This window comes from Sciurus vulgaris (genome assembly GCF_902686455.1).
Source record: "Sciurus vulgaris genome assembly, chromosome: 16".
Lineage (NCBI taxonomy): Eukaryota > Metazoa > Chordata > Mammalia > Rodentia > Sciuridae > Sciurus > Sciurus vulgaris.
This window is the reverse complement of record NC_136477.1, coordinates 25,603,878-25,629,666: the sequence shown is the minus strand read 5'-3', so window position 1 is coordinate 25,629,666 and position 25,789 is coordinate 25,603,878. Positions and strand designations below refer to the sequence as shown.

Genomic DNA, 25,789 nt, shown 5'->3' with positions numbered 1-25,789 from the left:
ATCATTTACAGCAGGTCTGAATGGGAGGTTCTGTCCTCAGCCATTTCCAGCACAGCGCCAACAACACCTATATACACTAGATACGCAATGAATCAGGAAACCAGGATTCTTTCCAGAGGAGAGGACAATAAGGTGGTCTCTTTACATGGCCATCAATGTTTTTAGAGCCAAAAGGTGATCAGGCATCATCCTACATCAACTCTGCCTTTTATAACACTGTCAACCAGTCTTTGAACTTCCAGGAGCCCCTGAGAAAGACAGGCAGGAACCAAGGGCACTTATAGCTCTCACTACAGTTCTTGGCAACAGAGGAGGCCCCAAGAATCAGCAAGAGGCTGGAAGGCCACTCCAAGTGAACATAAGAAAATGATTGGAGGGTAGAGAAGCAAGTTTCTGGGGTTAGCCTGAGATGTCCAATGATCTGCTCAAATGGACGTGGCCTTGCACTTCAAGGATCCTGCTCTTAACCAGTAACTAAAAAGAAACTGCCACTGTTAAGAAGGAAAGTTAGAAGATTATGCTCTTTAATTATCTTGTAGATATCTACTCAAGGGACACAAAAACCAAGTTTGCTGACTGATGAAAACAAGTGATTCTCTAAGAATAATTCCAGAATGTATTCTTGAGACCCATAATGATAAATGCATAACCCAGAAAACCAAATAAATTCAGATCCATGCCAAGATATGAAAAAATTAAATTTCTAAAAACTAAAAAAAATTCTTGGAAAGGATCCCAAGAAAGCAATGCATTTCTTATGGGTAAGATCAGATTGGATGACAGCAGAGTTTTTATCTGAAGCTATGGAAGCCAGAGGGATGTGGCCTGGCATTTTTCAAGTGCTGAAAGAAAAGAATGGTCAACTGTGAATTCTATATCCAGAGATAAAGGAAAATTAAGATATTCTCAGAAGGAAAAAGAAAAGAATTTGCAACTGGCTGTTACATACTTAAAGGTTCGGGCTGGGGATATGGCTCAGTTGGTAGAGTGCTTGCCTCGCAAGCACAGGCCCTGGGTTCAATCCCCAGCACCGCAAAAAAAAAAAAAAAAGCTTCACTAAAGGAAGTTATTGAAACAAAAAAATTATTGAAGAAGGTTTCTTAGAACATCTGGAAGAATGGAAATGCAGAAATTTGGGTACATACAATAGACTTTCTCCTTATGAGTTTCATCAGTCATATTTGATGACTGAAACAAAAGTTATTATACCATCTGACATTCAAACAATGATATTTATTTATTTATTTATTTATTTATTTATTTTTTTACATATCAGATTTTATTTACTGATATTATGATTTTCTTATAAGTAAAAGTTTTATAAGACAAAAATACAATTTAGCTTTTAACAAACCAAATGTTCCTTTAAATGGTTGCTATGAAGACAAAATGAAAAGTAATCGTCTAAAACTTTGCACAACCTTGGCAGTTATTAACCAACCCATCCAGTATCAATTACTCTGAGCTATAGAGTCAATGGTACTAGTTTTGGGAAACTGATTCCATGGGTTGGTTATTAAGCAAAATCATCCTTTAGCATCTTGGCCATTCTGCTAATTCTCTTGCTCTAATAACAGGAGATAAGGCTGCATGTACGGATGCAGAAACAAGTTAGTATGTTTAGTGACAATAAGATAAAGGAATTCTTGTCTGACTACTACTACTTCTCTGTTCCATTTCAGACAAGGTCAGGGGATACCGATGAGAATAAGAGTATATTATAGGATATTTGAGAAGAAAGAAGGCATAAAATTCTCCTTACTAGAGAGAGAAAAGGAATATTCTATAGAATGTGGAGTTAGTACTGGGGGCCCTTTTGAGATATGAGGTCACGAAAGTACAGAGAAACTGTCCACATGGTCATATTTAACTCTAATGAAAAAGCTGCTTGAGTGCAGGTACAGACCAAGCAAATAGTTTAATGCTAAGGCTTTGCCAGGTAGGTAAATTAAAGAGAAGAATGGTAAGAGAGTTAAAGGTGTTTACTAAATGATTAATCATGGATCAATGACTCTAAACAATGATGATTGACAGTGAAAGGTGAGGTTCATGAACTGAAAGTCTCGGTGAAACCAAAGAACTGTTGGCACAGGAGTAATAGGGAAAGTCACCTGCAAGATCAGTGGGAGACTTGATGCAGACAGCAGGAGTGGGAATGGGCAGCTAGGGCAAAGTGGAGGGAAAGCACACTGAGAAAAAAGGCGTAAGGAACTGACAGGACTGAAGAATTGGACAGAGCACCTGCACGCACGCTCAAGACAGCAAGAAAGGAGTCCTGAACACAAGTGGGCAAGAAGGCCATGAACGAGGGTCTAAAATCACTGATGAATGACAGAATAACCACAGAATTAAGAAATGTCATAAACAAGGAGGGGTCAGCATATCATCAGGTCTGATGGCATGAAGTGCAAAAAGAAAAAAAAAAAAAAAAAAAATGGCCTAAAAACTGCAGCACAGAACAAGGAGGACACTTACCCAACCCAAGTAGAAGAACCAAGAAAAGAAAAAGCCTATCTATTTAAAAGGCCTACAGAAAAGAACACCATAGGACAGCAGCCAGATTTCAATTAGGGTAAGAAAAGCAACTTTTCAGAGAAAGAGGATACAGTGTACATGTATTCCTTCTGGGTATGGTTCCAGAAGTATTACCATGCAGGAGTTTAAGAATGAAAAGAAGCTGGTAAGTCTGTGCAGTTAAAGGGTCTCTACTGTTATTTTTTGCTTTTGTTTTTCTCCTCTATTGTTATTCTGACAAACATCCTGAAACAATTTCAAATTTTGCTTTTGGTCCCTGATTTTTTATACATTATGCATAAAGTACCCCAGTTCTAAGATAAAGAGCTTGCTTACCTCTATTTCTGTAATTTTTTCAGAAGGATTATCAATTAGGAAACGTGCTAAAGTCCCAGGAGTTGTTCTGTAAGTTAGAATAATGGAGTTTTTAGGGTCCTGACACCACTGAATAAACAGATCCCTTGAAAATCCACATTCCAGGTCAGGTTGGCTGGCAAGCACAACTTTGGGGCTGGGTACACGAGCCAAGTCAGAAAGCCCATGGCATAGTGAGAGATGACGAAACTGAAACGGGTTATTCCTTTTGTCTTCAAAACATCTCATCAGTTTATCACTCATCCATTCTACCTGGGACTTAGAAAACTCCACCACATTATAACTGACATTATTTAGGAGTGCCAATGAGTAAACACCCAAGCCTGCATCTTTAGTTCTCCAGATCTGATCAAGAAGTTGAGCAAGTTCCAAAACTCTGCCTGCAGTGTCCACTGCTATTAATACATTTCCATCACCTCGAAGTGTTTCCAGGACATTTGTCAGAAGTTGTTCATCTCTCTGTTTTCTTCTAGGCTGCACGTATGTAGCATTAAATGAATCTGTGATAAGTAGAGAGGGTCTGCTTAGCATTTCCAGGGAACATCCATTTAAGTGGATCTCCCTCTTGTGGTTGAAGTCAACCGCATAAACAATTTCTTCTTCTCCATCTTTGACTATTTTCCATATTGTTCCACCTATCATGTGACCAGCTGGCAGAGGTGTGATAGACAAGCCATGTCCTTTACCTTTCAAATTCACAATCTGAGAGAATTTTAGCTGCTGTATTTTATCAAAGGCTGCATCCACATCATCTAATGTAAAGAGTGTAAAATCTTCTGTATTGTGTCGAGACTGGTAAAGATCATACATGAACATCTGCCCCATTTTATAAACAGGAATGGTTGCATAGATGGCGCAATTCAGCCCCAGCTTCCCCACAGCATATGGGAGGGCGCCCAGATGGAGAGGGTCCGGGTGAGAGAGCAGCACCGCGTCGATCTGGTGAACGTGCTTCCTCAGGGAATCTATAATATCCATAGAAAAGTGCTCATCCCAGCCGCAGTCCAGTAAAAATCTAAACTCATCAACCTGGAGAAGATAGCAAAGAGCAGACTCTTCTTGGACCCCAGAGAGGGTGGTTAATTTGATAATAGATGTCATCTTTTTGGTCGAGTAACAGTAACTAACCTAAAAAGGTTCTCTTCGGGAAGTTCCTTTGTGTTTCAACTCTGGAATCTGACGGTACAGAATCTTTTTACCCATCAGTCCCACTGTCCTAAGTTCTGGAGTCTGTAGAGATAAATCCAGCGAGAGCCACAGGGACCTGTCTCATCTCCTGCTCAGAGTAGAACCAAACCAAACCTTAGCTTCTGGCCCTGTTAAGAGAAAGCCAGCTGTAATGGCTTATACCCTTCAGGTGACCAAGGGCTGTCCAAACAATGATATTTAAAAGTGGGAAGGACAAAGGACTCTAAATGAAAATAAGGTTTCCACTTTCTCCTTAAAGAGGAAGAAATGTAAATACAACCAACTGTGATAAGGGTTATATGTGCGCTGTAATAGACAGCATCTACTACAAAAACTATACAAACTCTATAAATAAAACAAGATAGAATCCTAAAAATATTATCTATGTAATCCACAAGAAGACAGGAAAAGAGAAACAAAAAAAGAAGAATCAGAAGAAAGAGTAGCAAAAGAAAATGCTGAAGAATTTGCAAAACCTAGGGAAACTCTCATGCTGAGTTTTTGGAAAGTCCTAATCTTCCCAGCAGAGTTCCATTCCAGACTCCAAGACAGTAACTTCTCATCACCTGAAGGTTCCTCGCAAAAGAGGGTATTCCACAATGGCCAAGAGGAATGGATGTGATTCCTTAAGGGACTAGATCTACTCTTAGCTTGGCAGCCTATTGAAAACAAAGTTAAAAATCTCCATTGCACTGTGCAGAGACTGCCTTGCAAGGTCAGAGAATAGCTTGTGGTAATAGAGGCTTCACACTTTGGAAGGCCCTCCTCAACACAGGAGGGGCGGCAGCTCAGCCTTCTGGTCCAGGTGAGGGTCACCAGGGTAGATGCTCACTGCTCTTGGGTCAGGCACGGGATATGGCAGTGAGAGCTGACTTCCTAGTCTCTGTGGAGCCTGCCTACCACCTCACACCCAGGACCTCTAGTGTTGCAGAAAGAATGCTGACCTTGTCACCAGGTATTCCGGGCTTGCATCCTGGCTTGAATCATTGTTAGTTCTCTGTTCCCCGGTTCACAGTCCATCAAACAAACGATGCTGGTTTGAGGAAGTGCTAAGGAGATATAAGCAAGTTAGTCCAATGCGTACTGCATGTGACTGCCAGTAAGATGGACAGTCCCAAGTTCCAAGACTAGGTTCAGAAAAGTGATTTTGACATCCGTGGCTCTTAGAAGCCTCAATCTAGCAGGCAGTCCCAAGACTAAATGGAACAGATGACCCAGTGTGGTCATGATGAGGAAGGACTGTAACCAATTTAGCTTGGGTTCTGATGCCAGCCACACCTGCCCTTGGGCGAAGCTCCAAAGCTTGGATGCTGGTATCATCCCAGGAGGACAGACAGGGGGAGCTGTAGCTTCCAGGACAGGTAAATATGTGAGTACCTGGAATCCTCCAGAGTAGACATCCAACAGGGGATGGAATAGAGGACCATATGGGAAGGGTAGGCACTTTAATACCAACTTAATCCAAAATGGGACCCTAGATTGTTAAGAAGTGTGCATCCATATCTTATTTAGCACTCAAATTTAGGAAGTCTTTGCTCACATTGTGTCGTTTTAACCTCTCAGTCATTTGTTGATTCCAATTTTGTAACTGAAAAGATTGATGCTTCCAGGGGTGGTCTTAGCATCATCCTTTTTCATCTACAGCTCACAAAGCCATTTTGATGTTCTAGGTAGAACAGGAAGTGGAACTACCAAAGCCTCAATCCATGTTTGTACAAAAAGGCTCTGAGTCTCTTTTTCCCAGTGATTCAACACCTCTTGAATTGCCTTGGACAATTCCAGTTTATGTCTGTTACCCTGGTCTAACTATCATTAGTTTGTTTTGCTCCTTAATTTACAGCAGTTTTAGTGATTAATGATCTAGTCACCCTAGTATACAGCTTTTTGGGGGGAGTCCTATCATGTTTTTAATATTACCAATACATTTAAAAAAAAAAAAAAAAAAAAAAAACTATTTGAGCTCATCAGCTTTCCATGCAGGTTTTTAAGACTCCAGGATGCTCTCTTGGGCATGAGACAGGAATGTCTTCACATAGAAGTAGGATTTGGGTCCTAAATATAAGAGGCCTAAATGCTTGAGTTGATTATACTTGTCAATGTAGTTCAAAAGGCCAACTCAATAAAAACAAAAGGCAGACTAAATAAAAGCTAAATACAAACAAAAAGCAGACATGAAACTTCAAGAATTTTCTGAGGTTTCTGGAATTACTCATAATCATAAAACTTTTATACATTAGTTCCCAGAGAGAGGCTCTCTTTGTCAGATATTGCTGGCTGATTATAATAGCCTTGGCAACAGATTGTTTATGCAGAATTGCATTTGTTTCACTAAAAATCATTTTCTGTAGATTTCTCGTCTTCTCTAAAAGTATGTACAGGATCTTTAGGTCAAGGTACATGCGAATATTTCCCCCTATATTTCAATGGGGAAAGGTCAAGGAAAGTCAACCTGACTTCGAGTCTGCCTCCACATAATGACATCTTCTCTAAATCCTTTTATTTTTGACCTTGGGAAAGTCTCTCTCAAGGGTTTATTTATAAGTCCTTAGAGTGGTATTGCTGGATGCTGAAAGACACTCCATGAATATTTGTAGCATTCAAAATGTCATTAAGAAAAATCAATATTTATATCTGTTTTGTTTGTTTGTGGGGTTTGGGGTGCTCGGTGAGCATTGAGACCTTGTATGTAAACCTGACCTTCCTAGGCGGTTCCTTTGAGAATGCCCACTGACAATGATCAGAGAGCCCTGTGACCTATTTGTCAGAACAGTGGGTGCTGGCGGATGAGGAGTTAGACAGATGCTCTGTGCTGAGATTGACCAGTGGTGAGAAGGGTGGTGTTTGTATTTAGGCACACCCTGCACTTGGAATTGGAGAGCTGCCTGAAACCTCTAGACAGGTGGGGAAAAGGAAAAGAAGGCACAACAGATGAATCTGCTTTTACATATGAGAGGAGACCCCCTGGTGTGGGCTGTGAAGTTGAATTCCTGGGAGAAAGCCCTCCCTCCCTGTTGAACAGTTGCCGTTTCTGCCAAAGGATAGTTACTGGACTCTGAAAGCAAGACAACTGGGGAGTGTTTCTGGGTAGGGTTTCAATTTTAGAAAAAGAAAACTTAGATGGCCAATTTCATTCTTTGTCTTTTAATTTTTTGTATTTGTTCTAATTAGTTGTACATGACAATAGAATGCATTTAAATATGTTGATAGATCAGACCTAAAGTGTAATTTCTCATTTTTATGATTGTACCTATACACACTTACTGGCTTAGATATTTCTGTACCCAGGGCTATTTCAGTATGTCTTTCAGAAATAAAAGATGTCTTTATTGTCTTTTACATGTAAAAGTGACACCTTAGGCCACGGGCGGGTGCATCTAAACCTTTCTTTCCTGGGTAGCAGTGTCGCACTTCAGCTTGGTCTGTGCTTCCTGTGTGGGTGTGGAGGATGGTGTAGTGGGGTGGGGAGCCTTAAGTAGGTGCCACATAAAAACTACATCATCACACTTACAAGTGGAACTGAGATGTGACCGTAGGAAGCAGTGGATTCCTCTTCTTTCAGTGGTGGTTTCTTGGGTCCTCGGTATGTCCATGGTCATGGTTTCTTGGGAGTGGACCTTGGGGCTTATCATGTCCATGCTTGTGTTTCCAGGAAACCAGAAGCACCAGGCACCTACCAGTAGGAGACAGGCAACCCATGGCAGGAAGCAGGTCTGTGTGCATCAGACAGGCAGGCCAGCTGAAGTTCCTTTCTGTATTGACCTCTTACAGCTCTGGAGCTTCATTCAAGCCTTGGTTAAACTTGCTGGCCTGTTTCTCTCTCTCTCTCTCTCTCTCTCTCTCTCTCTCTTTCTCTTTTCCACAGATTCCATTCTTTTTTTTTAATATATTTTTTAGTTGTCAGTGGACCTTTATTTATTTATATGTGAGGGTGAGAATTGAACCCAGTGCCTCAGGCATGGCACACAAGCCACAACCCCAGCCCCACGTTCTCTTGAGAATCTCCCAACTGGGCCGCTGAGGGGTCAGCCTCTTACCCTGAGACCAGGGTGGAGGAAGTTCAGGCTCCAGGTTTGGGTTTCGTTATACTGACGCTTCATCCTAGTAAAATCCTTCCCTCGGTGCCAGCCGCTTGATTAAAAAAATTAAAGAAGGTGATATTTCTTGGCAACGGTAACTTGGAAAGTCATGTGACAAATCAAGGACACCCCAGACCTCCTCTTATTGTCTAGTGTAAATCACTAGGCGCACATTTCAGAAGATAGATGGCGCGTGAGTTCTGAGTCTGCTTGTATTTTATCTGAATAGTAGACGGGAAGGGCTTAATGAGTATTAGCATCATGGCATGGAGCACCATGCTTGTCACTTCTAATTCTCACATTTAATAATGTGCTCGATCTGCAGATTAGATGGCAGGATTCTTGTCAGCGCAGCATCCAGGGACAAGTGAATAGGAGGAATTCAAACAAGATGAAAGCTGGGTTCCAATTGTCTCATCTCCTTACCGGAACCTCCCAGAAGGAGCATTCCATACTAAATATGCCCAGGGAAGTCTTCACCTTCCGCTCCCACCCTGAGATAGTACTGGGTATTGAATCTGCATGGAAACGATGACATTGCCAGGGGACACATCAGAACATGCTTCAGTAGCTAGGAACTGCTCGTGGGAGGTTTTGCCAGCCTTGAAATGGACTCTGTCCTGCTGTGTCTTTTGTGCAGTCTATCTTTCCTCTTCTTTCCTTGACCTAACAGTTGGGGCTCAGTCAGTGGACAGGGAGCCCCTCACACTGACGCTAAGGGGGTACACCTGAGGCTCTTTTGCTTGAGATTCTGAAACTGCCACCAAATCTCTACTCAGAGGCCCCGTCTGGGATCTTCGCTGCATGTTCGGTCAGTACCCGGAAGCACCCACAGGCGTCTCCCTGGCTGTCTGATTGCCTCCTGGGCTCTGTCTCTTTTCCTTGGCCACAGCCAGTTGGCAGGAACGTCTGGGAAAATTGTTCACTCAACACCATAAGGGATGGCTATGCCTCAACAAATCCCTCTCCCAGATGGATTTTATTTTCACCAGGCAAGTCCTTAAGCTGATGGAATGGTTTTCTAGAAACATCCAGGGCTCTACTCTGGGATGCTTTTGGAGGTCCCTGGAGCCATATTGGATCTCTCATATGTGGCTCAGAGTGGTCACCTAGAACCCTGTGAAGGGAAAGTCACAGTACATTTTCTGGCTGGTAGGCATATTGTACATGTTAACAAATCCTCAAAAAGCCAACAGGTGGATATTATTCCTGATTTGTAGCATAGGAAATAGGTATAGAGACTAGGTTAGTAACCTACTCAAGGTCACACCGCTGATAAAGCACTGAGCTTGAGTTTGGAATTTAGTCCATTTGACTTCCTGCCACCTTTCATGGTTGTGTAGCCCTGTCCCACTCAGATCACCTGGGAGCATGTGGCTGCCACCTCCAGCTAGAACTAGTCTAGCTTGGGGGCACCCACCCCAAGAATTTAGTCTGCTAGTGGGCTTCATGTATCAGGAGATCTGGACCCTTTGGTACATCACAGCTCTCTGCTTAATGATATCTCCCCCTCTTTGCATGTTCCAATTCTTTTTCTTTCTTTCTTTCTTTCTTTTTTTTTGTACTGGGGCTCGAACCCAGGGCCTTGTGCTTGCAAGGCAAGCACTCTACCAACTGAGCTATCTCCCCACCCCTGCATGTTCCAATTCTTATTCTGCTTCTAGACCTCCACTTTAAGCTGAATACGAGGTCAGTCCCACCAAAGAACAAGAGATACCAGTGGGGAGAAGCATTTCCCCAGATCTTGGGGACACAGTTTGACCAGGAAGAGCATGACTAGAAGTCAAACCTTGAAAGCCAGATTTCCACTACAGTCTCCTTGTAAAATTTTCTAAACTGATCACATACCTCCTCGGACCCTGACTAACCCAGCACTGTTGGCATCCAGTACAGGGACAGAGCCTGCCTCCCTGTTCCTCACCTTCCTCACATCTCTTCCAGGAAGACTCTGTCAAGCCTAGAGCTGAAAACAGGTCCCACATCTGCCTCCCCTGAGCAGAGAGAGTGAGTCAGCCTCTAGCTTCTGCCTACACTGGTTGTGCTGCTCTGTGGAACCCAGGGAATGTGGGGCCAGCACATGCAGGTTAGATGCAGATCTCCTGCCAAGGCAGACAGCCAGGAAGACTAGAGGATGGAGCCCTGGGGGACTCCAGCCTCTATCTCCAGACTCTGACTCAGGCCTTGGTTTAGAGGCAGTCAGGGGAGAGAGATTTCCCCAAAGTCCCTACTGCACTTCTCCGGGGTGTGCGGGAGGTGTTTGAGAAATGCAAACCAGGCTGAATTCACTACTCCAGCCCCTGCTCGACTGGCATGCACCCAGACACGGTGGCACGCACCCACATGTACCACAGATACATCCCTGAGCCCCTCTCCCTCCCCTTGCCTCTGCCTCTGCCCGCTTCCCCTTCTCTCCCACCATGCTTTCTCACATACTTCACATCCTCCTGCCCCACCCCCACTTCTCCTCTTCTTTCTGCCCTTTTGCTACTACTCACTCCCACTCCCCCCTCCCCATCCTTCCTCACAAACATGTCCCCCTTTCTCTGCACAGGTTCATGTGATGCACAGAGCTTTTCTTGCTCTCTCGCTGTCTCTCACACGCTCATACGTGTGCACATACATACATGTTATGCACAACATAACAGTCAGTCTCTCCCTGCCAGGCCCCCCAGTGGCTGCACGTACAAACCCCAAGTTCAAGCCCTCAGACCACGTCTGTGACCACTGTCCCTTCAAAGGTTGGCTCCCAGGGTTTTCTCAGGCCATTCCATCTCTATGTACAGCCCAAATGGCGGTCAAATCCTACATTGGTGTTCCAGCCTCAGAGACTGGATTCATGCTCTCATGGAGAGCGTGGGGTGAGAAAGCTGAGGTCAGAGAAGGGCAGTGGCTGGGGTGTGGTCACTCAGTGCGCTACGGCAGAGCTGGGGACAGAACCCAGTTCCCTGGACCCCTAGACCAGTGTTGTTATTCTTCCTCTTCCTCTTCCTCCTCCTCTTCCCCTTCCTCCTCCTCCTCCTCCTTTTTCCCTCCTCCATCCTTCCTCCTTCCTTCTTTTTCTTTTCCGTGCTGGGTGTTGAACCCAGGGACTTGCAGATGTTAGGCCAGCACGCTACCACTGAGCTACCTCCCCAGCCCTCTGATAGAAAGTGCATCTCCCATGTCCCAAACCCTCACTGGGTGATAACGGAGACACTCCGAGGAGAGGATCAAGTTCGGCAAATGACAGAGGCACTGTAAACTGAGGCAGAGACCTCTGGGTGCAGATGAATTTGAGTCCATGAGTCTGTACACCCTCAACTAAATGACTAAAGACGTCTCAGAAGGTTTTTAATGGGTCTGCATCAGCTCCAGACACAGCTGGTTATCACCAGCCAGAGCCGCTTCTTGATCTCATGCTAAAGACTGCATGGAGGGGTGTCTGGACCAGCCCCAGAGAGAGCCGCTGTGAGTACAACCTAGGACGTAGGGTTCAGCCCAGCAGAGCCCCCCCCGACTGCTCCTGCCACCTCAGAGCAGCCGGCTGAAGGCTGGGCCAGAATGTGGCATTGGACAAAGGCATCCGCATTTTGAAATGCTGATCTTTCTTTGCCAGGCAAAATGACAACTGTAAGAAAAATCTGGGCATTCTGAGATGCAGCTTGGCAAAGCTTGTGCTGCTTGGCAAAGCCCCTGGTTTACTGTTTGGGTGAAGCAAAACACTCCACTCCTCATCCCGTTTCCCCGCCTTCTGCATCAGCTGGCCTTGGTATCCGTGGTCCTGCCAACAACCCAGAAAAAAAGGCTTATCTATTGCCATGGAGGCTTTCGACTTCTCCAGAGCCTGGCCTTGAATCCCTGCCTTTGAAAACAAAACCCTCCACCACCAATGGGCTGGGGAGCTTACAAGAATAGGACATTACTTTCCTATGCAACAGCTAGTTATGGAGAGCTTGTTCTGTACTAAGGACTGTTCTACGTGCTCTGTTACCCTCACAGCAACCCATGAGGCAGGTGTGCTTCACCCATTTTACAGATGTGGAAAATAAGGGAAGAGGGGTTAAGTGAGTACCTTGCCCAAGGACTTAGGATTCCTATCCAGGCACGCTGGCTCTGCACTCAAAGGAGTGATGCTCTTTTGAGAAGATGCTCTCAAAAGAGCTAAAAGAAAAAAAAAAATCTGCAGGCTTTCTACAGGATGGCTTCTGGGTTAATCCTCATTTGTGGTTTCAATTTTTATGAGAAAAAAAAAAAGAAAAAGTCACCTCTCCAAGCAATTTATTCAAAGCTTCTCTTGAGAGATATTTTGAGTTATATACAGATGGAGTAGGTCTTTCTATTCTAAGTCCTGGAGTCCACTGTGATAGATAATGCTAAAATAAAATTAAAAACACCCCCCGCCTCACACGTGAGATCTTTGGTCAGGCTCCTACTCCGAAGGTGGGAATTGGAAGCAAACGCTCACCATGTCGGTCTCTGAAGGAAGCGTCCCACAGTGTGGCTCCCGAGCTCAAAGCTCTCAGCGTCTCTGTAGACAGAAGGTGCAGAGGCCTGGAAACGTGGCAGAAGCAAATCCATCTGGAGGGTCCTTCTGAAGTCCAAACTTCCTGGACACTGGAAGGGATATTTGTGATCCTTCAATGATGATGTGGATAACAGGGATGATAGATGAGCTCAATAACTTAGAATGAAATGCTGCTTCAGGAATTCAGCCAATAGTGTATGGGAATTGTGATGTTCCTCATCTGTTCCCATCTGCCAAAGCAACCCTAGATACGCAGATTGGAGTTTATTACTCTGCTACCTTGTAAGTCTGAATGTTTTAGCTCATTCACCACCAAGATGAAAGTCAGGTTTGATTGACAGGCTGCATCATCTGTATTTGGTCCCATGGTTTCAACTTATTTTTCAAATCAAACAATAGCAGTAGCCTTTTTTTGAGATTAATATCTAAACAGAAGTATACTGACTTTAAGCTTTATTTCAGAATATGAACTTCCATTTTTATAATAAGTAGCTATTTATTTTGCTTGAAAATGAATGCATCTTTTCACCCAAAGTTTGTGTGTATATCCTTCCTATGGGAAAAGAAAACATTTCTAACGCAATCCATTCCATAAAAATGTGGAGCAAAATTTTGTACATATGCATTTGTGTGGAAGAAAGGGATCCATCAGTAAAGATCTGGTGAACTGACAGTGAGAGAAATAGAACCAACTTATCTGTATCCTTTTCTGAGTGAGTTCTGTATAAACTGTGGTGTGTTGTGAACAGAATGCTCTGGACCTTCATGAATATTCTGAATCAAGCACACAGGTGGTTGCTCATGTGTGACTTATAGAATATTTTCCTATCTCTTCACAAAGATGGGTGTGCACATTCTTCAAAATCATGCTAGATCCTTTAGAGAAAGCTTCCTCAATTCTTTCTGATCAAGTGTTCTGCTACCTTCCTCTGGGTGTATGTGTGTCTGTGTGTGTGTGTGTGTGTGTGTGTGTGTGTGTGTGTGAAATGATCTATTAAAATATTTGAGATTATTCATGGCATTTTGAAGTCTTTCTTTGTATTTGGAAAAATACAAAGAAAAAACTGTCTCCAGGCAGGTATTGAGGGCACATGGTATGTGTGAGTAGTAATTTCAAGTGCCAACTCATATTTCCTTCAACATCACAATGAAATTTTATTTGAAAAGTCTGCACTGACTTGGACAGAAAGCAGCTTAGCCAACTTGAGAACTGGCATTGGGAATCACAATGAGCAGATCGCTTTTTCTTATAGAACTTTCTTTTGGGTGACCACCTGAGTTTGTCCTGCCCACCTAAAAAGGAGGAGGATCTATATCAGAACAGGGTGAGCATTGGAAGAGTCCCATTTCAAGCAAGTGCCTGAAATGACAAAAAACAGGTTTCTTCTTGTTCTAAGAGAGCTTCTTTGTGATCTGCATGGTCAGAGAAAAACTTTATCTGTGTTTTTAGTAATAATGTTGTGCAGGTAAGAGGACACTAATATCAGAGCACTACAAAATGTAACACATTATAATGCAGGTGTTTTATGAAACCAGAGTGGGGTGGTACTGAAACCCATTTTACAGATGAGAATACTGAGGCTCACAGAAGCAAAGTAATTTGCTGTGGTCACAGAGCTAGCATGTGGTCACGTTCCCTCCATCACTATCTGTTTATACATGCCCTGGAGTGTACATGAACGGGGTCAAACTTGGACACACACTTTTTCTCTACACTAGAGAGGTGCACCTATTTGTCCCACCCAAAAATACATTCCCTGAGATTTTTCTTCAGATCACTTCTTTCTGTCACCTGAAGCATGTTTGCATTGCAATCAGTTAGCAAAGCAAACCCCATGTTTTATAACCGGCATGGTGAGATGAAACCACACGTCAGATTTTTTTTCTTCAATTTGCAAAGCAAGAAAGTAAAAAGAAAATTAAAAAGTAAAATTCACAGGGTATTTCCTCTGAAAAATTTTATTAAATCAGGCAGCTTTAAATGAGCTTTAGTGACTGTCCTTCCCAGCAGCATAAGCGTTGATGGGTTTTTCTCGGCTTGGTTGTCTGGATTTCACAGCTCTGTCACCTCCCCTCTGAAGCTGGTAATAGAAGCAGGAAGTAGTGCTGTGCCTTTTCTTCACTCTCGGATTGCTGTCTGCCTGGAGCCTGGTGTCTTTCCCCAGGGAGTATTCCTAGGCTACCCTCTTTGGGATTTTCTGGCCCGGAGGCCAGGGAGGGAAGATGCTGGCACGCCATCACCTGTGCCCTGGCATCTGATTCTTTTCCGAGACACTGGAGCTAGATCCCTGGGCAGAAGAACTTGGCAGAAAGAAAACCACTGGTTCTGGTAATTTTAATAGTTATGCAATATTGACTTGTCCTTTATTTCACAATTTACTACTGTTGATTATTTTCTGTAATTCTTTCTTATAAGCCACCTGATTGTTTTCATTGATGTTTTTCAACAAAGCTGGGTCATTTTTTTGTCCTGCCTGATGCATAAGTTTGTAGCATTTTTGTCTATTAATACCTGTGCCAGCATTAAGAAATGATGTAGAAAGAGCATTTGAACTGTTGGCTCCATTTAAAAAAATATGGGGAAACTGGTGACTGCTTTATAAAAACAGGTGGAATTTTTATTCTTCTGCTGAGAAAACAGAAACCTGGGGTGCGAGTGTCCCAGCTGGGCACTGCAGTTACGCTTTCTCTGAGGCTGGGACCAGGCAGGGGGAAAGTCACATGTGACTTTATGGACATTGACCTACTCCATGCTAACTGAAATGTGTGGAGTTTTTTTGTTTTTGTTTTTGATTTTGTTTTGTTTTGAGCAGCAACTGACGAGACACGTGTTCTGGGGCATTTCCTTACTTGAGCTTGAATTCTCACAGAGGAGCAGCACATCATGATACTGTGTCCATCACCCAAAAAGGACATTAAGAGATTTCTTTGGGTCCTGAAGCTAAGGATTAAGTCCTTGGATCTTTTTTGTTGTTTATTTGTTTATTTGAATCAATGTAATAAATATTTACACTTCAAAATATCAAATAGTTATTTCGATGTTTTGCAAAAAAAAAAAAAAAAAAAGTAGCCTATGCCTTGCTCCCCACCTCATTCCTGCTTCTTAAACACGATCATTTTCAAATTTTAAGTATTTACTCATAAAAAAATTTAGTATGTAGCTCCAGATTTCTAAATAGCATGCTTAAACTTCTGGTCTTGTTTTCATTTTTATTTTTTATTTTTAGAATTCCTCTCTTTATTTCCTTCTGTAAAAGGTTTTTTTTTTTTTTTTTTTTTTAACTCTCAACCCCATCCATGCACGCATCTCCCTCTTCCTTCCATTCTCCCAATCTAGTTATAACCTGCTCTTTGTTAGATTTGTTTTCACTGTTCTATAAAAAAATAGCTTTCTGGCATTGCTTTAGCGTGGTCCAGAGTCATTCTGATATTTGATCCTGCGAATGTGGCTGTTCTTCCTTATTTACCTCCATGAAAGTTTGCAGAATCTCCTCTTTCATCCCAGTGTTAGAATTTTCACCAATGTTCTTTCATTTCTGTCTTTTTTCCTGCCATTGTACTTGAGCTCTTAGAGAACCATTCGCTTTGGAAACAGCTTTTTCTGGATTGGAAATTTTTCTTGAGTTATTTCTTTGATTATTTTCCTTCTTCCATTTTTTTATTCCTTCCAAAATGCAAGTATTGGACCTCTTAGAGTCATTCTCTAGTTTTCTTTTTTTTCCTATTTTTCTTTCTTTGTCCTTTGTGGTATTTTCTGGAAGACTTCTTCAATTTTATCTTCCATCCTATCTGCCAAGTTTTTAATTTCCACAACAATTTTTTTCTTATTTCTAAGCATTATTTTCTTTTATTTCTCTATTCCTTTTGGCATATAATGTAGTTGCTTCATACCTGCAATGTATTCTCTTAATATTTTTTGTTTTCTGCCCCTTTGAGTTTCTTTTCTCTGTTTTTGGTATTTGTCTTTAATGATAGTGACTTTGCTCAAGAATCCAATGACCCAGGATTGTCTATTCATCTTTGAGAGTGAGGCGCTGAGAGCTGATTTGAGGGTTCACGGAATGATGGGTTTCAGCCTAGGATGATCTAAATGGACTGTTTTATTGGGGAACTGTCAGTAGGTCTTTTTCTTGGAGTGAGTTAGTTTTCTCAGAAAGAAATGCTGTAGTCTCCTACTGGTGGTGTAGTCTAGTAGTCAGTTTAGGGGAGCCCAGTTCTAAGGGGGAGCAATGCCATCATTCAGCATGGGGGCTCAACCCATCTGTTTATTGTGGGTGCCCCTGACTTTCATGCACCCAGAGCCCATGGTCCCTCTACATCAGCCTTTCCAGGGAATAAACCTCAAGTCTTCTTCTGAGATGGGTGAGGGCAGTGTCCTGGCTGAACACAGCACAAAAGGGAACCTACCCCCTTCTCCTGCCTGCACTCCCACATCTGAAAGTAACCGATGCTTGTAATTTCTGCGCCTTGCTGGGATCCAATGGGTGAATCAGATTCCCACCACAGCATCAGCTTCTCCAGGGTGCTGAGTCATTTACTTGTGTTTCATTTGTTTCCCAGAATCCCAGATGCTATTACTGCAGCCCCTGTAGGAGTTTTGACTTTTAGATCATATTTGTATTTTAACAGGATTTAGGAGACCTCAAAGTAATGTGTGGGTTTAATTTTCCTAGTCCAACTGGAGTCCCTCTGCTTAACTCCTGGTTGTAGCAGTGGCATTTGAGCCAGGCGAGGACATCCCTGGGAAGCTACAATCCCAGGGTCACATTGTAGAAGTGGCACAAGTTATTATTTCTCTCGGTCATCCAGAAGGATGACCTCTGGTCTCTCAGGGTTATGCATGTCCATCCTCGAGAGGAGAGTAATGCTGGGAGGCCTGACAGGGACTTCAGCAATGTCTTGCAAACTTATTTTGACTCACATTAAGAAGTTTGGTTTCATCTCACAATCTAGGAGGCAGAGAGTTATACTTCCTTTTAGATAAAATTTCTAAAGCAAAAGTTTGGCAAAACAATATTTACCTTTGCCACATGCGGAACTCTCAGGCATTTTTATTCTATTTTAGTTGCTTATGGTTTTTAATGACCCACTGATGGGTCACAAGCAGAATTTGGAAAAAGTAGTCGTCACCTGAAGTCACTCACCACCTCAGCATGTTGTCATATTCCTGCTCTAAAACGTCCCCGCATTCTCCACCAGCCCCGAATGTCACACTCAAGGCCCTCAGCACCTGGCTCCAGCCTGTCTGACCACCTCATCTTCTTGTGCATGTGTTTCCTACAATAGTGATTCCAGCATTCTCCCAATCTTGGGACTTTGGAGTTCAGAAAAAAACATAAGTCTATTTTCATTTGTATTATGAAGCTAACTGTGGCTACAGGAGAGCAGGTCAAAATTAGGAAAACATCATCAAACTGGTGATAATTATAATTAAGGTTTTGATGCTCATCTTTCCCATCACTTCTCAATGCCTACATTGCTCTGGGTTTTCTGGCTTTTCTTCATTTTGTTTTGATATAAAATTAATTTATGAATTAGTAGGAATTATCTGGTAACCTCTCCTATATAGCAATATGTTTATGGGAAAAAAATTCTTTTAGAACACGGTGCTTAAAATGTGCAAAACAAAATGGGCTCTGGTCAAGATATACTATAACTTATTATGTGGTATCCTATTATTTAGGTATACTATTATCACTTTTTAAAACTTTTTTTATTTTTTACAGACTGTATTTTGATTCATTGTACACAAATGGGGTATATCTTTTCATTTCTATGGTTGTACACAATGTAGATGCATACTATTCGTGTAATCATACATGTACATAGGGCAACGATGTCTGTCTCATTCCACCATTTTTCCCACCCTCCCCCATTTCCCTCTATGTAATTTAAAGTTCCTCACTCCCAAACCCCCACCCCCATTATATATCATCATCCACTTATCAGGGAAAGCATTCAGCCTTTGGTTTTTTGGAACTGGCTTAATTCACTTAGCATGATATTCTCTAATTCCATCCATTTATTTGCAAATGCCATAATATTATTCTTCTTTATGCCTGAATAATATTCCATTGTGTATATACACCACAGTTTCTTTATCCATTCATCTGTTGAAGGGCATCTAGGTTGGTTCCACAATCTAGCTATTGTGAATTGAGCTGCTATAAACTTGGATGTGACTGCGTTACTGTAGTATGCTGATTTTAAGTCCTTTGGGTGCAGTCAGTCTGAAAAGCAGTGTGGAGAATCCTCAGAAAACTTGGAATGGACTCACCTTTTGATCCATTATCCCACTCCTCGGTCTATTATCACTTTGATAACTGGCTATGAAGAACTGCTTCATACACATTTTTGTTCGTAAGTCTAAGTATTATAAACACTTGCATTGTATTTTCAATGCACACTGCCAGGTTCTCCTGAAAGAACGAATCCACTCATATTTCTATGAACATGGAAATGCTTTTTGGACTACCTGTTGGCCACTTCTCAGTATTGTATTTTTCAAAATTCCTCTTGTAATTTTAAATTTTTGTAAAATAATATAGCTCAGCCATTGCCTTTATGATTCCTGTATTTAGTACCACGCTTAGAAAGAACTTCCAAAACCCCAAAACTTCTACCATTTTTGCTTGAATATGAAGTCACTTCAAGTAATATTTGCCATTTTTTTTTTTCCAATGAGAAAATGAGCACAAGTACTTTTCTTTTGCTTTTGTGGTTTTGAGGATTGAACCCAGGGCCTTGTGCATGCTACGTACATGGTCTACCACTGAGCGCCATAAACTTCTACGAGAAGAAATGAAGTAATCCATGTTGACTTATAAATCTGCTAACACAGGGACAGGCACTTTTAAAATCAGTCATGCGCATAACCCTGTATTAATTGGGAAGGGTCGTCTTTTTCCTTCCTCGCTTCACGAGCCAGTTCCATGGAAGCTCTTGGCTTTTCTTTGATGTCCGTGTTCCCACCCTTGACAGAACTGCTTCAAGTCACATGGCACTATTTTCTAAGCACCCAGCTTCACGTCCAGCTCAGTTGTTTGGAATCTGCATATGGTTTTGTCACTGAGATTCTTCAGGCACAACAAGGGAGTCTCATAATGACTTTGAACTCAGCTGAAAGGTGTACATTCTTGTGCTCCAAAACAAAACAGCTTCCTCTTTCAGTTTTTCAATTCACTAAAACATGGATTTGCCTAAGTTAAGGTTTGTTTTGAACGTCTTTCAACTTTTCTGTGTGCCTCCTTCTTACCTCACCCCTACCCCACCCCTGCAATCACCTGAAACTTTTTCACTGATTTTCATAAGATTTCCCACCTGGCTCCTCAATAATTGTTCAGTTTTAGGTGTCATCTGTTACTTCCCACCACGGAGCAGGAGGATTTGACCTATTCCGCCCCATATACCCTCCTTCCCGTCCCCTGGCCCTTCCCTCGACCCATGTGGTAATTCCCTATTTCCATTATATCTGTGGAAATGCCAGTCCCGGCTGAGCCAGGTACCATCGTTCATGCTTTCTATTCTTTTCTAAGAGTTGTTTGTACATTTTGAAATGTGTCATACATAACAAATAGTGAATAACACATATTTGTGTGGCTTAAAGAATAAGAATGAAGTGTTAAGAGAAACCACCTTGTCACGGTCACACCTCCCCTGCTGTCCCCAGAGACGGTCACTGGCCTCACCTCTGTATTGAGCATCCTTTTCTTCCTAGCTTTGCAGCTTCCGTAGGTGTTTCCAATTAGCACTCAGTGGAAGGGGTCAAGGTTAGAAGACATGTGGTGTAGACACAGCACGCTGCTGGGGTCAGGGACACCCCAGGTGGTACATCATAGTGCATTCATGATGGGCTGAAGATCGCGTCACCTGCCCAACCTGGTGCCAGTCTCACCTGTGTGAGAGAAGCACAAAGTAGCTGGAAACACCTCCATGCAATTTGATTCCTTATTCCTTCTCAGACGGAGTTATTTCAGAGGAATTTAGTTGGTTGTGGGTGGAGACTTAACGTGCAAGTGGTTGAATTTTCATCTCCCTGTGTTCATTGATGCCTCCCTTGGTACAGTGAGAGAATTATGCCCCAGGAGTCTCTGCTGGGGAGGACTAATGAGTTCTTCAGGCTGGGATGTGATTCATTTTGACGAGTCTTCCTTGCACATTTGAGGAGAGCACGTGTCCTAGCTGTTTCCAAGGCATGGAATGTCGGGCCTTCCTCCACACGTGCATCTTCCCGCCACCCACGGTATCCTCCTCCTCTCTGCTCTTATCTACATTTATCTATTTGATCCACCAAACAGTGAGAGAGCTTCTGAAGTCCTCAGCTCTGGCTTTTAAGGTTTTCTTTTTGTTTTTCTAACAGACTGTGTTTTATATGTGGAAATTTTATTATTTGCCCTATTATTTCTTGATGATGAATTATTCCTTTACCAGTGAAAAAATAACCATCTGTGTTATGTAATTGTTTTTTTTTTCCCCCTTGTTTGCTTTATCCAATTTATTCTCCTTTTTCCCTGTGTTCCTTTGGTATTCTCTGGCCTTTTCTTTCATTTTTAATCTTCTCTATACCTTTTTTGATGTGTCTCTTATCAACAGCATATAATTGGATTTTGATTTTTTTTCTATTCCTAAGCATCTCTGTTAGGTATGGGCTAACCCATTGGTGTATATTATGATAACTGATACGTTTGTCATTTTTATATGTTTTATTGACATACTTTGCTACAATTGCAGCCCATGATCTCAACCTTTTTAAATTGGATGGTAAGGGCAATTAGTCATGAATCCCACATATATTTTGACCCCATTCAAAAAAATTCTGTAAATGCTATTGAATGCCTATGGGGTGCCAGGCATGAGAAGCACACTGGGGATCCAAGAGAGGGCATGACAGTCCCTGTCCCATAAGGAAGGTCAGCTTCATGGGCCTGTAGTCGCTTTTTGGCCCCAAGCTTGGTTTAATGTGCTGCTGCTGTCAGCCTGAAATTCTTAAGGGATTTTTAACAAGAGATTCCACAGATTATGGGACTAGTCTTACTATAAAGTCAGGTTAAAAAAAAAAAAACAAAAAAAAACAAGAAATTTCCATATGGCATAATAAATACTCTAACAGGAATCAGCAGAGGGAACCAGGAGACCATGGTGGGTACTTCTCTCCAGTCTGTTTTCTGAACACAGCTCAACACTCGACCAAATCAGAGGAGCCAGGGTCAGCCTGGCCAAGTGAGGAGGCAGAAGAAACCACAGGTGCAAAGCCCAGGGTCATGAGACTACACAATGCCTGTGAACTGAGAAAAGCGTATAGGTGTCCGTGAACTGAGCTAACTGGAAGCATTGAGATTAGAAGAATTGTCATCTATAGTAATGTACTTTCAAGGGCAAGGATCAGAAGAAAAGAAGAAAAGAATGTTCCAGATATCTGTAGAAGATACTAAATTGGCATACTGCATTTTGAATCACACTTACAAGCCCTTTCTGGAATTGATAGATGCCTTATATCGGGCCCACTACCAGGGTAATGGGAGAGGTGAGTCTAAGGGAGAGAAGCAAGTTAATGATTGAGAAGGGCCTGCCTGGGATGCCATCATAAATGTTCCTCCTTTTCCCTGAGTTAATGGGGAGCTAGCTTTCTAAATAATGCAAAGCCGATTATGTCCATGTCTTATATTACAGAATGGCCAGTCTGGCCTCAGCATGGAGCTTGCCTTACAGAATGGAAGGGGGAGCTGGGCGGGCAGAATGGTGAGAAGGCTTCATGTGTTGTCCAGGTGGGAGACGGATGTAGTGAAAAGAAAGCATTAGCGGAGGAAACAAAGAAAGGATGGAGTTGCAGCCAACAAGCGGGATGGGAACCCTGCAGCGCTTGGTTCTTGGTTAGCGGTGGTTGTGAGAGAGAGGGCTGAGCCAAGGATGACAGGTCACCAGAGTGGAGCCTGGTGTGAGGAAAAACTCTGAATTTGAGGGCTGCTGAGTGTGAGGTGGGGGGTGTAAGTGGAGCGATCCAATGCGCAGGGTTGACAGGGGTCTGGAGTGGACCTGGTGTAGAGTAGAGGTCAGGTGCAGCCATAGAGCATCCCAGGTTCACTCTGCTCCTTGTGCCCTGGGAGTTTGGAGAGGGATCTGCGAGGGCAGATGGTCAACAGAAAGGAGTCCTTACAAAGAACTGACTAAGAAGGAGAAGAAATAGTCAGAGACAAAGGGAAACCAGCATGATGGCAGTCAGGGTATTCTAGAAGTTGAAGAAGAAAGGCCTTTCGGAAGCCGTGGAGAGGTCAGACACATCATCTGCGGGGTGAAGCAGCTCATGAGCTAAGATCAGCAAAATAACCCTTTGACTGAGGAAGAAGGCTCTGGAGAAAGCATGTCCTAGAACGAATGCTAGATCGCTCGAGGAGTGAGTGGGAAGAGAGAAAGTTAAAACTGTGATCGTAAGCAGAAGACTCCTGGCTGCTAGGGAGAGTGGTGCAGTGACCACGTTTTCTAGTTTCTGTATGTGATGCTTTGACATCTGGGGCCTTGCTCGCTCTGGAGAGACTCCCAGTTCCTAGAGGCAGGCAGTGACTCACGTGTGGGTGTACAGAGCAACCAAACCAGAGCCCACACCCTCCCTGTTGCCTCTCTGGGGCTGTCAGGCTCAGGGCCACTCCTCCTCTCCCCCAGTCACCCAGCGCCAGGTATTGGACACCTGGAGATGACACTCATGCCCCAGAGCCTACTGAAATTATGCTATCAACCCAATGTTGATAGCATTATTCAATACTATTATTCAACCCATTATTCAATCAGTTTGAATAATGCCTGTCTCATCCAGTCCTTCCCACAGAAACGACAAAAAGGTTTTGGCTCACGTGTCCCCTCGCTGCCTGTTGTCTCCTGACCAACCCTAGCGTTTTCCCATGTGGCCCTCCATGACTTGGCATGCCCCTCTTCTTGAGATCTGGGAGTATGATGAAGTGTATTTCTCTGGCAGTTGTCTCCTGGTAGGATGGCCTAGCACTCCTGAGCAGCGGTCAAACCTACACTTTAAATAAGAGGGAGGAGGAGTGGCTGAGAGAAGACTGGGGATTTTGTGTATTCATTCTCTCTCTCTCTCTCTCTCTCTCTCTCTCTCTCTCTCTCTCTCTCTCTCTCTCCCCCTCAAGGTTCTTGGAATCAAACCCAAGGCCTTATGCATGCTACACAAGTGCTCTACCGCTGAGCCATATCCTCAGACCTTTGTACGTATTTTTAACTAGTGAGAGAGACTTAGTATTGTCCACACTGATGAGAAGGTGTCAGTTGAGAAGGTGAAATCATACAATGTAAGAGAGAGAGAAAGGAGAGGAATCAGGGGCAAAAGCCTGGAGAGATGAGAAAGATGGAGCCCACAGTCACCACCTCTCCAGGAGAGGGCCTGGGAAGATGGCTGTCGGTAGGGACGTGCTCCAAATACACAGGGGAGGCCTCATTTCCAAATAAGCCCAGCGTCTTCATCCTTGTGTTACTGCTAGGCTGGATTGTGACCCCTGGCCTCCCTTCCCCCACTCTCCTGTCTTCTCCGCATCCGCCCACTATGACCCCACAGCCCCACGTTCCTCTAAGCCTGGGCTCTGTCATGCCTCTGACACTGGTCAGTCTACTGCAGGTGTGACCGGATGCCTTAGCTACGTCCCCAGTACCCAGGGTCTCTGGAATACTAATACTAAGCATGAGTTGAAAGTGGTCATAGTGGCAGTGCCAGCAGTGAGCCTTATGAAGCACCTACTGTGTGCAGCATTGTGATGTGCACAGTTGAATAGGATGCTGTCCCTGCTCCTTCAGGAGGAGAGAGGAGAGCAGAGGTGATTCAGGACAGAGGGCAGCAAAAGTAAGCACGACTGGGAGCTGAGAGCCTGATCCCATCATAGAGCCCTGGAGCCCATTAGCTCATTCCTTACCCACTTCTACCCTCCAGACCAAGGCCTTTGGGAACACAGCCCTGCCAGACTCAGAGGACTGCAGCCAGGTGCAGAGGAGGGAAGGCCCAGAGAAGCCAGGGGTCTGCGACCTCGAAAAGCCAATTCACAGCTGCCTTTTTTTTTTTTAATTAAAAATCATAAATTTACATAGAGTAATGCTGTTTGATTCATTCTGTTATTTTCTCCCTTCCCCCCACCCCTCCCACACCTCTTTTCCCTCTATGCAGTCCTTCCTTCCTCCATTCTTACCACCCTCCTTATCCCTAACCCTAAACCTAACCCTAGCCCTAACGCTAACCCCTCCTACCCCCATTATATGTCCTCATCCGCTTATCAGCGAGATCATTCGTCCTTTAGTTCTTTCAGATTGGCTTATCTCACTTAGCATGATATCCTCCAATTTCATCCATTTGCCTGCAAATGCCATAATTTTATCATTCTTCATGGCTGAGTAATATTCCATTGTATATATATGCCACAGTTTCTTTATCCATTCATCAACTGAAGGGCATCTAGGTTGGTTCCACAATCTGGCTATAGTGAATTGAACAGCTATGAACATTGATGTGGCTGTATCTCTGTAGTATGGTGATTTTAAGTCCTTTGGGTATAGGCCAAGGAGTGGGATAGCTGGGTCAAATGGAGGGTCCATTCCAAGTTTTCTAAGGAATCTCCATACTGCTTTCCAGAGTGGCTGCACTAATTTGCAACCCCACCAGCAATGTATGAGTGTACCTTTCTCCCCACATCCTCGCCAACACCTATTGTTGCTTGTGTTCTTGATAATCGCCATTCTAATTGGGGTGAGATGAAATCTTAGGGTAGTTTTGATTTGCGTTTCTCTTATTACTAGAGATGGTGAACATTTTTTCATATATCTGTTGATTTCTTGTAGATCTTCTTCTGTGAAGTGTTTGTTCATTTCCTTAGCCCATTTGTTGATTGGGTTATTTGTATTCTTGGTGTAGAGTTTTTTGAGTTCTTTATAGATTCTGGAAATTAGTGCTCTATCTGAAGTATGAGTGGCAAAGATTTTCTCCCACTCTGTAGGCTCTCTCTTCACATTACTGATAGTTTCCTTTGCTGAGAGAAAGCTTTTTAGTTTGAATCTATCTCAGTTGTTGATTCTTGCTTTTATTTCTTTTTTGAAAGGACACATTTGAATCCATTTACAGGCTGCTTTGCTCAGAAGCCAGCCT

General features: G+C 43.1%; 2 protein-coding genes across 6 annotated transcripts in view; one reads left to right on the top strand and one right to left on the bottom strand.

Moving 5' to 3' along the window:
- The window catches only part of MYRIP (myosin VIIA and Rab interacting protein), a 335,723-nt gene that overhangs the window by 199,840 nt on the left and 110,094 nt on the right, over positions 1–25,789 (top strand). Inside the window, exon 1 of one of the 5 annotated variants that reach the window (XM_079114760.1) lies at positions 13,750–14,986. The exons of the other annotated variants lie outside the window; for them this stretch is intronic. The gene's annotated coding sequence lies outside the window, so the exon portion shown is untranslated. Of the gene's footprint in view, positions 1–13,749; positions 14,987–25,789 lie in introns of those variants that run through there. 5 annotated transcript variants of the gene reach the window in all.
- On the bottom strand, positions 2,432–4,025 carry LOC306647321 (cleavage and polyadenylation specificity factor subunit 2-like). The gene has a single exon (XM_079116549.1). It carries the CDS (start codon positions 3,988–3,990, stop codon positions 2,800–2,802), a length of 1,191 nt encoding a protein of 396 aa, XP_078972675.1. The 5' UTR covers positions 3,991–4,025; the 3' UTR covers positions 2,432–2,799.

Excerpts from the sequence above, each read along its gene's own strand:
- LOC306647321 (XM_079116549.1), bottom strand. The coding sequence starts at position 3,990 with ATGACATCTATTATCAAATTAACCACCCTCTCTGGGGTCCAAGAAGAG.